Below are 16,492 nucleotides of genomic sequence, written 5' to 3' on the forward strand. Positions count from 1 at the left end.
TTAACAATGGCATCTTCTGCTGTACAACAGGTATGTGGAAAAGGGATTAAGGATGGACCTGGGTTTTCTCTTTCTTGAGGTTTTGTTAAGAAGTAATTGTCACTCTAATTATGTTATAGCATTACGCATGACTTGATTCTTCTGTTTTGCATTTTTGTCATGTGCAAAGAGTATGTATAGGAATGTTAAAGATGGTGGGTGCAGGATTTAATACGAATTTGTAATAAAAGGCTGAGTCAGTCTATTATGTGAATAGGGTAATGTGTTGCCTTTTGGAAGGGCAACAAGTTTCTTGGAAAGAAAATTGGAATCCTAGAAAGGGTTACCTCTTCACAAGTGGCTGAGTAAATTATCACTGGTGTTCACCTAAGTGTAGAGAGAGTTAAGACAGAGCTAGGATTTTACACATAATCCCATTCCTTTACTTTCTTAGGAACAGTATTTTCTAGTCAAATGTATTCTTGAGTGGTGTTCATCCCAACAAGGAAGAAAGATGAGAAGAAAATCACATTGATAGTATTCTTTGCATATCAGGCATTGTGCTAAGGCTGTTCATATGTGTTATTTAATATGTTATGATTCATTAACATGGAATATTTGAGAGAAATTGAAAAACTGAAGGAAACTAAAAGCTTGGGTAAGGACAGAATAATTCCAGAAAGGTATAAAGAATGATTAGCAGGAAAAAGAACTTTGTATTCTGTTGAAAGTTTAAAAAATGGTTGCTAAAGCAAAGGGATTTTTACTATTTACTGTATTTACCAAATTTAATAAGGTACAGACAAATGAGATTGAGGGTGCTTGGGTGGATCAGTCAGTTAAGCATCTGCCTTTGGCTCAGATCATGATCACAGGGTCCTGAGATTGAATCCTGCATAGGGTTCCCTGCTCCTCAGGGAGTCCACTTTCCCTCTGCCTCTCTCTCTGGGTCTCTCATGAATAAATAAACAAAATCTTTAAAAAGAAAAAGAGAGAAATGAAATTGCATTAGAAAAATCAGAAAATTCCTTATTATTGTGGTCATGGCCCTGCAATTTAATCATTTTCCCAGGGAATGTAGAAAATATTTTTATTTTTAACAATTTAGTAGAAAAAAGTTTAGATATGGTATTTATTTATTATTCATGAATGGGCAAGCAATTCTTTATGTTCTGGATTGTTAAATTTTGTGCTTCTTATAGATACAGCAATAATGGAGAAAAGACCAGACTTTAATTCTCTTGCCATCCATGTATCTATATGTGCTTATATTAGTAGTTTAAAAAACAATTTTTAGTGTCACTAGAAAAATATGGCTTTGAAAGTATTGTTTTATGTCTTAGCATATCTTTCACAGATAACCACTGTGGAAGATGTGAAAGATATGGCCATCTAGAGGTTTAAATTGATGATGGATGTCACGTTACCCAAGAGAGGACAATGATGCTTACAGGGAGCTTACTTAAAAGTCTTGTTTGGTGAAGTCACCAAATAGTCATCTTCTGTGTCCCTTCCTGCTCTATGGCAGGGGTTCGAGGCAGACATATTCTAATGTATGCATCATGCTATGTGTTTCAAAGAATTTTATTATAGTTCTTAGAGTTGATTGGCTAATTAAGTTTGCTACACGGAAGGGAGGTCAGTTCTGTGCTCTATGATTTGAAACTTGGAAGATTGAGTATGACTTTCCAAACATGGACTGTAGGATGATTATTATATCAAAGTCACTAAGCCAGGATCACAAAGAAGTTTGCAGTTAAGTCCACATATAATTTAAAGGGTCAACTGTACTGCATTTTCTAATTTGTAAAGACCTATGAGTTCCTATGTTCATTGCAACATTATTTACAATTGCTAAGAGGTGAAAGCAACCTAAATGTCCATCGATAGATGAATGGATAAAGAAGATGTGATATATATATATATATATATATATATATATATATATATATATCTAAATTGAAATATTATTCATCCATAAAAAAAAGTGAATCTTGCCATTTGCAACAAATGGCTAGACCCTGAAGGTATTATGCTAAGTGAAATGAGTCAGACAGAGCAAGACAAGTACCATATGGTTTAATTTATATGTGGAATGTAAAAAACAAAACAAATGAATAAAAAACCCAAAACAAAACAGAACATATGAACAAAACAGAAATAGACTCATAGATGCAGAGAATAACCCTATGATTACCAGAAGGCAGAAGGGTGGGGATGGACAAAATAGGTGAATAGAATTAAGAAGTACCATCTTCCTGTCAAAAAATAAGACGTGGGGGCGCCTGGGTGGCTCAGTGGTTAAGCCGCTGCCTTCGGCTCAGGTCATGATCTCAGGGTCCTGGGATCGAGTCCCGCATCGGGCTCTCTGCTCAGCAGGGAGCCTGCTTCCTCCTCTCTCTCTCTCTCTGCCTGCCTCTCTACTTGTGATTTCTCTCTGTCAAATAAATAAATAAAGTCTTTAAAAAAAAAAATAAGACGTGGGTATATAATAATGGAAAGCATAGGAAATATCGTCAACAATATTGACTATTATATAAAGTCAACAACTTTGCTTAGTGACAGATGATAACTAGATTTATTGTAGTGACCATTTTGTAATGCATATAAATATCAAATCACTATGTTGAACACCTGAAATAAATACAATCTTGAATACCAATTATTGAACAAAAAGAAGAATCAGTTGGAGAAAGCTTTTAATTTCAAGTCTGCACTCATTCTCCTGCAGCTATCTTAAAAGCTTTATTTATTTTTCTCTCTTTTAAATCACTACTTAAATTTGACAACAAAATGGGAAAGTTCCTTGGGTACATGATGGCTAAGATCACTGGCTTGAGGGGCAACAGTGAAACTAGAAACCCACCCTCCTCCCACTCTATCCTCTCCTCAACCCCCTATGTTCTTTGTGTTGTTTCAGAGACTCTTAGAATGAAGGTCTCTGAACAACCTCATGTCTCTTTTTCACATTTCCTTCTGCTTGGAACAGGCTTTCTCTCTTCTGTTTTAAATCCCACTCACCTGTTGAGAACCAGATGGAAAGTCTCACCATCACTGGATCATCTCTTGTCCACTTTTTATCTTTGCACATTTTGCCTCAACCCCTCTTAGGTCAGTTAATCTCAATAGTTGTTGGTTTTTTTTTTTTTTTTTAAATCTATAGTGCAGAATCATTTAAGTGTTGATGTGTTTTGCTCATCACCTGTTATGTAGACTCTCTGAAGCCAGGGATAGTGATCTAATGCTTTCCTATTCTTTCATTGTGTCTTGTGTGTTGTGGGCACTCAATAAACAGGTATTGATCAGTGTGTGATGGTGCTCACAGGGGCTGAGAATCTACTGGTGTGTCTGTTAATAAGTAGTCATGTCTGATATTTATGAAGTCCTTGATAGCCAAAGATTCTACAGTATTAATAGCTAATCCTTTGTATTAGGTAGTGTTTTTTCCCTCAATGTACTTTAAGAAAGTAAAGCGATCCTAATTGTTGGACACGTTTCCTTTCAAATATACATGTAAAATTGCATCATGCAGATTTTTATATGCAGAATGAAGATACTAGACCATCACAAGAAGGGAGTGGAGATGGTTTGTGGTCCTAATGTTCACTTATCATCTGCTCCTAGCTCTGTACATGACCCACACACTGAAACACTGGGCTTTTATTTTTGCCTACTATGCATTGACCAAGGCTCTGAGGGGAAGCACCATGGAGAAGTGCTTTCTCTTCATAAAGAACTGAAGGTTGTCCAACTTTGGTCTCTTTCCATATATGATTGAGCTCCTCTGGCTGGTGAGATGCTTGCCAAGTCTCCATGCCTGGCTGAAGATGTTCTACTAGATCATTAGATATCTTTAAAAGACTCTTTCCCTTCCAAGCAACCTTGGCATGAACAAAATCAAAACACCATGAAGGGACGCCTGGGTGGCTCAGTTGGCTGAGCGGCTGCCTTCGGCTCAGGTCATGATCCCAGCGTTCTGGGATCGAGTCCCACATTGGGCTCCTTGCTTGGCAGGGAGCCTGCTTCTCCCTCTGCCTCTGCCTGCCACTCTGTCTGCCTGTGCATGCTCTTGCTTCTCTCTCTATGACAAATAAATAAAATAAAATCTTAAAAAAAAAACAAAACACTATGAAAATAACACAACACATGAATAAAACAATTTTCAAATAATAATAAACTCCTGGTCACACAAGACAGTAGACCTGAATCAAATAAAATCTAATTATTTGTTCAAGACTTATTTGAGGAAGAAGTGAATGTATTGTCTGATACATATCTAATCTTTCTATGAACAAGAAGAACATCGGTTGTAATGAATTAGATAATGAACTTGTTGCTTCTTCTCTTCCCCTTCATCTCCTTCCAGTCTTCTCTTTCTCTTCCTCTTCTTTTTCTTTTTTTAAAATTTCTGGCCCTGGCATAAAGTAAGAGCTTACTAAATGTTGGTGGTATAATTTGTATCTGGGAATGTATAAAGTAAATAATGATCATTTAAGCTCAGGTTAAAAACTCTATGAATTTCCAAATAAAGGTTAGGATAAATAAATGAGAAAGATCATAACTAATACTTCAGCATAAATTAAGTATCTTCCTTGAGTCTTCAATATTTTTCTTGAGTTGTTCTATGAAAACTTAACTAAATTATAGGATGTTTTATGTATTGCTGACAAAATTTCATGTGTTCTTGATTTTTCTGAAGGAAATATTGGATTGCTCTGGATATGGAAATGGATCTTGCCCAGAAAATCAAAGATCACTGGGTGTCCGAGCAGCTATGTATTCATTTATGGCAGGAGCCATATTCATCACGGTGTTTGGCAACCTTGCCATGATCATTTCCATTTCCTACTTCAAGCAGCTTCACACACCAACCAACTTCCTCATCCTCTCCATGGCAGTCACTGATTTCCTCCTGGGGCTCACCATCATGCCTTATAGTATGGTCAGATCAGTGGAGACTTGCTGGTATTTTGGGCTTACATTTTGCAAGATTCATTATAGTTTTGACCTAATGCTTAGCATAACGTCCATTTTCCATCTTTGCTCAGTGGCCATTGATAGATTTTATGCTATCTGTTACCCTTTACGTTATTCCACAAAAATAACGATTCCCCTCATTAAGCGGTTGCTACTTCTCTGTTGGTCTGTCCCTGGAGCATTTGCTTTTGGGGTGGTCTTCTCTGAGGCCTATGCTGATGGGATAGAAGGCTATGACATCTTGGTGGCTTGTTCCAGTTCCTGTCCAGTGATGTTCAATAAGCTATGGGGGACCACCTTGTTTATGGCGGGTTTCTTCACTCCAGGGTCTGTGATGGTGGGGATTTATGGCAAGATTTTTGCAGTGTCAAGAAAACATGCTTGTGCAATCAATAATTTGCCAGAAAACCAAAATAACCAAATGAGGAAAGACAAAAAAGCTGCCAAAACTTTAGGAATAGTGATGGGTGTTTTCTTATTATGTTGGTTTCCCTGCTTCTTCACAATTTTATTGGATCCCTTTTTGGACTTCTCTACTCCTGTGGTTTTGTTTGATGCTTTGACATGGTTTGGCTATTTTAACTCCACGTGTAATCCCTTAATATATGGTTTCTTCTATCCCTGGTTTCGCAGAGCATTGAAGTATATTTTACTAGGGAAGATTTGCAGCTCACATTTCCATAATACTAATTTGTTTACTCAAAAAGAAACTGAATAGATTTCTCCTGTAGGAGTGAATTGAAGCAAAAGGACTGGAATTTAGAAGAATAAAGTCACTTAAAATGTGTGTGGGGGGGGGCATGGCCATGTGCACAAATGTGTGCACACTTTTGACTATCATGGCAAGCTTTTCATTTCCAAGACTTGAGGGGGAAAAAAAAGGAATCTTTTTCAGAATACTTGATATATCCACTACTTATAGGTAGGTAGGTAGGAAGAAGAAGAAGAAGAAGAAGAAGAAGAAGAAGAAGGGAAAGAGAAAGAAAGAAAGAAAGAAACAAACAAAGAAAGAAACAAACAAACAAACAGAGGGGAAGAGGAAAAATCAGGAATGGTGTGAGGAGAACACATAGGACTTTTACCCCATTTGGAAGGGATCAGGGCACAAATAGACCTTGAGGGTGCTGCTCCCTCTTACCACCACCAATATTTTGTGTGGTATTTCCATTCACTTTTTGTTCCTCAGCATCCAAACAAATGTATTTTGAAACATCAACAACTAATAATTATAGATAAATAAATATAGCAATAATTTCAAAAATACATATTCTGTCAGGAACCAGTCCTTGGTTTGCAGGAAGTTACACTTTACTAGATTTTACTGTGGTGAGGCTAAACGTTTCTTAAAAGAAAAGGGCAACTGCACATCAGAGGCAACAGATTTCATTCATATTTTCACTCATGTATCACCTTAATCACAGCCACTGACAAGTTTCTGTTTATTTGCAGAACTCTGCTCAGTGTTTCCTTCCTTCCTGAGACTCATTCACATTTTGTATTGCTAGTTGGTGTTCTTATTTCTTTTTATTTTGAGAGAGACAGTGTGTGCACAAGTAGGGGTAGGAGCAGAGGGAGAGCGAGAGAATCTTAGGCAGACCCCATGCCCAGTGCAGAACTTTACTGGTAGCGGGACTTCACTGCCCTGAGATTATGACTTGAGCTGAAACCAAGAGTCAGCCACTAAATGGACTGAACCACCCAGGCATCCCTATGTTCTGATTTTTAATAAATGTAAATATATACCAAAAACTTGTGATTTTTGGTTTGTTTAATATATTTATACATACATGTTTGAATCATAGAGTGGTGAGAGGAGGAAGCTAAGAAAACCAGTATTTACGGGTACTGGTTTTCTCAGCTTCCTCCTCTCACTTATGGGTCTCAGCTAGTACTGGAAACCATATTTTTGATATTCAGTGTCCTTTTAACTGTAAGCTGAGACCCATAAATAACTCCTGAAAAGAAGCTAGTCATCTGCAGACTGTGGTGTGCTGTTAAGTATTTAACAACTGGCTCTGAAAAGAATGGAAGGAAGGAAGGAGGGAGGAAAGAAAAGAAAGAAGGAAAGAGCCACTATTTGTGGAATTTGACTATTTCCTTGAGATAAATAGATATATATAGATATAGATTGCCTTTTATGGTATTCCATGAAAATGATTCTAGCTTATATGTGTATACACACACACACACACACACACACATATATATATACATATCTTCCTTTGCTGATTTATATGCCATGAATGTGATGTCATCTGGCTCTCAGAATTCCTGAAAAATTAATCTCTTCTTGTCAGTGGATTTGAGAGGTGGCACCAAACCACTGACTGCAAACATTTTTCATGAAAAACAAAATATAACAAGAGAAGATAGATCATCTCAGAATATATCAATTGTATTAAGGATAAATATTGCCTTATAATGTTTTAATTTTAGTTGTGTGTGTGTGTATGAACTGCATTTTGCTAAAATTTTTTTGTTAATTTCTTTATTTACATTATAGTAATGAAAAAATTAGCAATTTTTTCTCTTTGTGGAAAAGTTTGCGTAACTGCCCATAAATTTGCTTTGATCTTAGCTAATTGCACAAATCACAATTAAACAGTGACCATTCAGTGGTCAGCTGAAATATTAATTTTGCATACCTGCCCAAAGATGGCCCAGCCACATGTGGTCTAGACCTTTTTTCCTTGCCAGACTGCTGATAGTTTGGTCCCTCCTTATAGCCTTAGAGTAGAGGAGAGATGGTGGAGATGCTTTGAGATGGTGAAAGAGATTGTAAGTACAGAATAAATAGAAACAATAATTTTCCAAAAAGAGAGTAATTAAATCCAGGTGCAATTAGGAGAGCTAATATGGTGTGTTGGATGCTATTGAGTCTATTTGGTAATTCTTTTTAATGAAATACTGATGTTTGTGTGTTTTGGCATTTGAGCACATACATATGCACACAGATGTTCCTGTCTTTATTTATTTTATTTTATTTTTGCCTTTATTTTAAAAAATGAGTAAAGTAGATTTTAGTTTAACTGTAAAGTAGAAAAATTTTGAATTAATATTTATTAAATTTTCTCCCAATTCTTTAAAATATGGTTTTAAAAAATCAAAGTAAATATCTTGGTGTAAGTTTGTCTATTGACATTTGTTGGAAAGCTTGAGACATTCCTTTCTTTCTTTCTTTTTTTCTTTTTCTTCTTTTAACAGAAAGATACTGTTTGTGATGGTTGTTACTATTTATGCTGATGCTTAGAGATGCAAGAAAAATTTGACAGCCCTGTGTGCACTGTAAAGTTTCTTATAATGCTTCTTTCTTTTTCTCCTAGATCCTATTCATATTTAAAAACATTAAATAGCCCCTTTGTAAAGTTCTGCTCATTAAGTCCACTTTCACTGAAACAGATAATTTTTTCTGTAGGTTTTCATGACACTTTTTGGTTTCAGAATGTAGTCATCCCGACTTATTTACTGGTGAAGAAAGTGATCCAGCCTCCTATGCAGTGTCTGCCTTTCATCAGTGTCCCACAGTTAATAGTTTCCCCTCTGCACCCACAGTTTTGTAGGAAGTTGCAAATGAGAAAACAGAACCCAGAGATATTAAATGATTTGCCCTAGAATATATAGCTAATTATAAAAGCAGAAATAGAACCTGGTTCTCTAGACTTCTTATTCAGTGTTGTTTACTGAACAGATTTTTTCAAGATTTTTGACATTTTATTTATTTATTTATGTAAAATTATACTTATTTATTTGATAGAGAGCACAAGCAGGCAGAGCAGCAGGCAGAGGGAGAGGGAGAAACAGAGCCCCTGATGAGCAGGGAGTCCAATGCAAGACTTGATCCCACGACCCTGGGATCATGACCTGAGTAGAAGGCAGTCACTTAACCAACTGAGACACACAGGCACCCCACTTTATGTATTTTTTTGACAGGGAGACAGAGAAAGAAATAGAGAACACAAGCATGCAAAGCAGCAGGCAGAGGAAGAGGGAGAAGCAGACTCCCTGCTGAGCAAGGAGCCAGATGGGGAATTCGATCCCAGCACCCTGGGATCATGACTTGAGCCAAAGGCAACCACTTAAGTGACTGAGCTACCCAGGCACCCTGGTTTGTGACACTTTAATTGACTGCTCTTACTAAGTATTTTAGTCAAACTAGTATAAATCTCTAAGGCAAAAATAAATACTTCCCTCTTACTCTAATATCTTATTACATTCAGGAGTCAAAGTGTACACAGTCATCTTTTCTGGATCAGACAATTGTCCCTCCTTTGGATATCAGCCAATGTTTAATTTAGCCTACACATATCTGTATATTCTTTTTCTTTTTTAAAGATTTATTTATTTATTTGACAGACAGAGATCACAAGTAGGTAGAGAAGCAGGCAGAGAGAGAAAGGAGGAAGCAGGCTCCCTGCTGAGCAGAGAGTCCGATGCGGGGCTGGATCCCAGAACCCTGGGATCATGACCTGAGCCGAAGGCAGAGGATTTAACCCACTGAGCCACCCAGGTGCCCCTGTATATTCTTAATATACAGAAAGATACCTTATCTTTGGTAACTTATCTTCCCAGAATGAAGCAAGAATCCCCATACAATGGATATAAAATTGTCTTTAATTTGGAGAAAAAAAGAAAAAGAAAAAGAAAAACTGAAAACTACTTGGGACATTAAAAACACACAGCATAGGGGACAAAGATGGTGGGGAGTAAGGAACCCTATTTCATCCAGTCCCCTGAATTGAGCTGGATATCTACCAGGCCAGTCTGCACACCCATGAAATTAGCCTGAGATTAAAGAAGATATGTCTGGATCTCTATGAACAGGATATCCTCAGTGGTTAGTTTTGAGGTATGAAGCAGAGAGCCATGATTCTGCAGGCAGATATTGCAAGATAATGGAAGGAGGAGGGAGTCTCTGGGATCCTTGGCCACTGGAGTGTAAAAGTCTCCTGTGCTGAACTGGGCACCCACTTGCAGACTGGTAGTGGCAGGGAAAGGACTTTAGGGAACCTCTCCAGACTGAAAGCTGGAGCTGTAGGACTGTGGAGCTGTGGAGCCAGCAAGAACTGGGAGTGCAGCTGTGGGGCACACAACCCAGGATGCTGCGGTTTCTGGCAGCACAGACAAAAATGGAGTCAGTGTGCCGTGGAGGACTCTCTGGAAATCAGACTGCAATCTCTCTGTTCTGAGACAGGTTTGGATATGGTCACTTCTGCTCTGCCTCTTAGAAGAGAAGCAGAAGTCGTCAGAGAAAGCACCCAGAGAATAACCCCCCCCCCCAAAAAAAAAACTGTTTTTACAAAGCCCATCCCCACCATAGGAGGCTGGGCAACTCTGCTCAAACTGGGTTGCCTGAGTAACAGCAGGACAGACCCCTCCCCCAGAAGACAGACTGGAAGATCAAGAGGCCAACAACTCAAAGGTTCCTATAAAACAAGTGAATCTTGTTTCAGTTGTGGTCAATAATCTGGACTCTATATATTCCCTCAACCACCCCTCAACAGAATGACTAAGAGGAGGAACCCCAAATACAGGAAAAATTCACAGACTATGATCTCCACTACAGAACTAATAGATAAAGATATAAACAAGATGTTGAAAATAGACCTCAGGGTAACAGTTATGCAGAAAATAGCTAGGATGGAGAAAACCATTAATCACAACATAGATTCTCTAAGGACAGAAATGAGACCTGATCGGGCAGAACTTAAAAATGCTATCAATCTGGGGTGCCTGTGTGGCTCAGTGGTTTAAGCCTCTGCCTTCAGCTCAAGTCATGATCTCAGGGTCCTGGGATGGAGTCCCACAACGGGCTCTCTGCTCAGCGGGGAGTCTGCTCCCCCCCCTCTCTCTGCCTACCTCTCTGCCTACTTGTGATCTCTCTCTGTCTATCAAATAAATAAATAAAAATCTTTAAAAAAATGCTATCAATGATATCCAATCTAATCTAGATACTCGAACAGCTAGGGTAAATGAGACAGAAGAATGAATTAGTGATCTAGAAGACAAACTGATAGAAAAGAAGGAAAGAAGGAATAGGAGGAAGCCTGAAAAAAGCAGCTTAAGACCCATAAAACAGAATCAGAGAAAAAAATGACTCCATAAAATGTTCCAATGTCCGAATTATTGGGATCCCTGAGAAGGTGGAGAGAGAGAAAGGACCAGAAGATATAGTTGAGCAAATCATAGCTGAGAACTTCCCTAAACTGGGTAATGAAATAAGCATTCGTGTCCTAGAGGTAGAGAGGTCCCTTCCCAAGATCAAAGAGAACAGACTAATGCCCAGGCATGTAATAGCAAAACTCATAAATCTTAAAACCAAGGAAACCATCTTAAGGATGCTTAGAGGGAAGAGATTCCTTACATACAGAGGGAGGAACATCAGAATAACATCAGACTTGTCCACAGAGTCCTGGCAAGCCAGAAAGGGCTGGAAAGATATTTTCAGCTTCCTAAATGAGAAGAACATGCAGCCAAGAATATTTTATCTTGCAAGGCTGTCACTTAGAATGGATGGAGAGATAAAGAACTTTCAAAACCAGCAAAAACTGAAAGAATATGTGACCACGAAGCTGGATCTGCAAGAAATATTAAGGGGGGGGGGTGTTCTATGAAAGGAGAAAGACCCCAAGAATGATATAGAACAGAAATTTACAGAGATAATCTATAGAAACAAGGAACTCTACAGACAACAGGAAGACAGTAAAACCATATCTTTCAATAATCACTTTCAATGTGAATGGGCTAAATTCTCCCATAAAATGGCACAGGGTTGCAGATTGGATAAAAAGACAGGACCCATTCATATGCTGTCTACAAGAAACTAATTTTGAACGTAAAGATATATCCAGACTGAAAGAGAAAATCCTGAAAGCAGCCCGGGAAAAGAAGTCTGTAACATACAATGGTAAAAATATTAGATTGGCAGCTGACTTATCCACAGAGACCTGGCAGGCCAGAAAGAGCTGGCATGAAAGTAAAGGGATTTAGGACCATCCTTCATGCCAATAGACTACAAAAGAAAGATGGGGTAGCAATTCTCATATTAGACAAACTGAATTTTCAGCTGAAGACTGTAGTTAGAAATACAGAAAGACACTATATAATTCTTAAAAGATCTATCCAACAAGAAGTTCTCACAGTTGTAAATATCTATGCCTCCAACATGGGAGCAGCCAACTACATAAGCCAACTGTTAACCAAAATAAAGAGACATATTGATAATAACAGATTAATTGTAGGATACCTCAGCACCCCAGTCTCAGCAACAGATAGACCATTTAAGCAGAAAATCAACAACAACAAAAACAAAACAAAAAAACAAGAGTTTTGAATGACACACTGGACCAAATAGACCTCATAGATATATACAGAGCATTCCCCCCTAAAACAACGAATACTCATTCTCCTTGAGCGCACATGGAATTTTCTCCAGAATAGACCATATATTGAGTCCACAAATCAGGGCTCAACTTATCCAAAAGATTGAGATTATTCCCTGCAAGTTCTCAGACCACAGTGCTTTGAAACTGGAACTCAATCACAAGAAAAAGTTTGGAAGAAATTCAAACACTTAGAAACTAAAGACCATCCTGTTCAAGAATGTTTGGGTCAACCAGGAAATCAAAGAAGAACTTAAACAATTCATGGAAACCAACAAGAATGAAAACACTTCAGTCCAAAACCTATGGGATACCACAAAGGTGGTCCTAAAGGGGAAATACATAGTCGTACAAGCCTCACTCAAAAAATAGAAAAATCCCTAACACACACTATCTTTACACCTTAAAGAACTGGAGAATCAACAACAAATTAAGCCTAACCTATGCACAAGGAGGGAAATAATTAATATTAGAGCAGAGATCAATGAATTAAAAACCAGCAATACAGTAGAACACATCGATGAAACTAGAAGCTGGTTTTTTGAAAGAATTAGTAAGATCGATAAACTACTGACCAAACTTACCCAAAAGGAGAGAGAAAAGACCCAAATTAATAACATTATGAATGAAAGGGTATATATCATGACTAACACAAAGGAAATAGAAACAATCATCAGAAATTATTATTAACAGTTATATGCCAATAAGTTAAGCAACCTAGAAGAAATGGATGCATTCCTGGAAACCTATAAGCTACCAAGACTGAAACAGAAAGAATTTGACAACCTGAATAGACCAATAACCAGTAACAAGATTGAAGGAGGGATCAAAAACCTTCCCAAAAACAAGAGTATAGGACCTGATGGATTCTCTGGGGAATTCTACCAAACATTCAAAGAAGAAATGATACCTATTTTTCTGAAGTTGTTTCAGAAAATAGAGACAGAAGGAAAACTTCCAAACTCTTTCTATAAAACCAGCATTACCTTGATGCCCAAACCAGGCAAAGACTCCATCAAAAAGGAGAATTTCAGACCAATGTCTCTGGTGAATATGGATGCAAAATTCTCAGCAGTATCTTAGCTAATAGGATCTAACAGTACCTTCAAAGGATTATCCACCATGACCAGGTGGAATTTATCCTTGCAATGCAAAGGTGGCTCAACATTCCCAAATCAATCAAAGTGATAGAACACATTAAGAGGACAGAGAAGAACCACATGATCCTCTCAATTGATGCAGAAAAAGCATTTGATTAAATACAGCATCTTTCCTGATTAAAACTCTTCAGAGTACAGGGATAAAGGGAACATTCCTCAATTTCATAAAATCCATCTATGAAAAACCCACATGGAATATCATTCTCAATGGAGAAAACCTGAGAACTTTTCCTTAAGATCAGGAACATGACAAGGATGCTCACTCTCACCACTATTGTTCAACACAATACTAGAAGTCCTAGCAACAGCAAGAATAAAATGTGTTCAAATTGGCAAAGAAAAAGTCAAACACTCTCTTCACAGATGACATGATGCTTTATGTGGAAAACCCAAAAGACTCTACCCCCAAATTAATAGAACTCATATAATAATTCAGTAATGTGGCAGGATACAAAATCAATACACAGAAATCAGTTGCTTTCCTATACACTAACAATGTAACTGTAGAAAGAGAAACTAGTGAATCAATTCTATTTACAACAGCACCAAAAGCTATAAGATACCTTGGAATAAACCTAACCAAAGTGGTAAAGGATCTATACTCTAGAAACTACAGAGCACTCATGAAAGAAATCAAAGAAGACACAAAGATATGGAAAAATATTCCAAGCTCATAGATCAGAAGAATAAACATTGTTAAAGTGTCTATGCTGCCCAGAGCAATCTAGACTTTAAACGCCATCCCGATCAAAATATTAATGATACGGGGTAAGAGAATGGTCGAGTTTCATTCTTCTACATATAGCTGTCCAGTTTTCCCAGCACCATTTATTGAAGAGACTGTCTTTTTTCCACTGTATATTTTTTCCTGTTTTGTCAAAGATTATTTGCCCATAGAGTTGAGGGTCCATATCTGGGCTCTCTACTCTGTTCCATTGGTCTATGTCTATGTGTCTTTTTTTATGCCAATACCACAATGTCTTGGTGATCACAGCTTTGTAGTAAAGCTTGAAATCAGGTAATGTGATGCCGCCAGTTTTATTTTTGTTTTTCAACATTTCCTTAGCAACTCGGGGTCTCTTCTGATTCCATACAAATTTTAGGATTATTTGCTCCAGCTTGTTGAAAAATACTGGTGGAATTTTGATCAGAATGGCATTAAAAGTATAGATTGCTCTAGGCAGTGTAGACATTTTAACAATGTTTATTCTTCTGATCCAAGAGCATGGAATGGTCTTCCATCTTTTTGTGTCTTCTTCAATTTCTTTCATGAGTGTTCTGTAGTTCCTTGAGTACAAATCCTTTACCTCTTTGGTTAGGTTTATTCCCAGGTATCTTATGGTTCTTGGTGCTATAGTAAATGGAATCAATTCTCTAATTTCCCTTTCTGTATTTTCATTGTTAGTGTATAAGAAAGCCACTGGTTTCTGTACATTGACTTTGCATCCTGCCACATTGCTGAATTGCTGTATGAGTTCCAGTAGTTTGGGGGTGGAATCTTTTGGGTTTTCCATATAAAGAATCATGTCATCTGCGAAGAGAGAGACTTTGACTTCTTCATTGCCAATTTGGATACATTTTATTTCTCTTTGTTGTCTGATTGCTATTGCTAGGACTTCTAATGCTATGTTGAACAAGAGTGGTCAGAGTGGGCATCCTTGTCGTGTTCCTGATCTCAACGGGAAGGCTGCAAGCTTTTTCCCATTGAGGATGATATTTGCTGTGGGTCTTTCATAGATAGATTTTATGAAGTTCAGGAATGTTCCCTCTATCCCTATACTTTGAAGCGTTTTAATAAGGAACGGATGCTGGATTTTGTCAAATGCTTTTTCTACATCGATTGAGAGGACCATGTGGTTCTTCTCTCTTCTCATATTAATTTGTTCTATCACATGGATTATTTGCAAATGTTGAACCATCCTTGTAGCCCAGGGATGAATCCCCCCTGGTCATGGTGGATAATCTTTTTAATGTACTGTTGGATCCTGTTTGCTAGTATCTTGTTGAGAATCCTCGCATCCATATTCATTGATATTGGCCTGAAATTCTCCTTTTTGGTAAGGTCTTTGCCTGGTTTGGGGATCAAGGTAATGCTGGCTTCATAAAAAGAGTCTGGAAATTTTCCTTCTGCTTCAATTTTTTGAAGAGAGAATAGGTGTTATTTCTTCTTTGAAGGTTTGTAGAATTCACCAGGGAATCCATCAAGTCCTGGGCTCTTGTGTTTTGGGAGGTTTTTGATCATTGCTTCAATCTCGTTACTAGATATCAGTCTATTCAGGTTGTTCATTTCTTCCTGGTTCAATTTTGGGAGTTTATAGTTTTCCAGGAATGTATCCATTTCATCTTGGTTGCTTAGCTTACTGGCATATAACTGTTGATAATAACTTCTGATGATTGCTTCTACTTCCTTGGTGTTAGTTGTGATCTCTCCCTTTTCATTCATAATTTTATTATTTTGGGCTTTCTCTCTTTTCTTTTGGATTAGTGTGGTCAATGGTTTATCAATCTTATTGATTCTTTCAAAAAATCAGCTTCTAGTTTCAATGATATGTTCTACTGTATCTCTGGATAAAAGACCTCAACATGAGACCGGAATCCATCAGAATTCTAGAGGAGAACACAGGCAGTAACCTCTTTAGTATCAGCCACAGTACCTTCTTTCAAGATATGTCTCCAAAGGCAAAGGAAACAAAAGCAAAAATGAACTTTTGGGACTTCATCAAGATCAAAAGCTTCTGCTCAGCAAAGGAAACAGTCAATAAAACAAAGAGGCAACCCACGGAATGGGAGAAGATATTTGCAAATGACAGTACAGACAAAAGATTGATATCCAGGATCTATAAAGAACTCCTCAAACTCAACACACACAAAACAATCATATCAAAAAATGGGCAGAAGATATGAACAGACACTTCTCCAATGAAGACATACAAATGGCTATCAGACACATGAAAAAATGTTCATCATCACTAGCCTTCAGGGAGATTCAAATTAAAA

General features: G+C 37.6%; 1 protein-coding gene across 1 annotated transcript; it reads left to right on the forward strand.

Moving 5' to 3' along the window:
• The first annotated feature begins 4,693 nt into the window (after positions 1-4,693).
• Positions 4,694-5,674, forward strand: TAAR2 (trace amine associated receptor 2). The gene has a single exon (XM_059176340.1). It carries the CDS (start codon positions 4,754-4,756, stop codon positions 5,672-5,674), a length of 921 nt encoding a protein of 306 aa, XP_059032323.1. The 5' UTR covers positions 4,694-4,753.
• The last annotated feature ends 10,818 nt before the right edge of the window (positions 5,675-16,492 follow it).

Source organism: Mustela lutreola, chromosome 6 (genome assembly GCF_030435805.1).
Source record: "Mustela lutreola isolate mMusLut2 chromosome 6, mMusLut2.pri, whole genome shotgun sequence".
Lineage (NCBI taxonomy): Eukaryota > Metazoa > Chordata > Mammalia > Carnivora > Mustelidae > Mustela > Mustela lutreola.

What these genes read in the sequence shown, in the direction of transcription:
- TAAR2 (XM_059176340.1), top strand. Translation starts at nt 4,754, where the DNA reads ATGTATTCATTTATGGCAGGAGCCATATTCATCACGGTGTTTGGCAAC.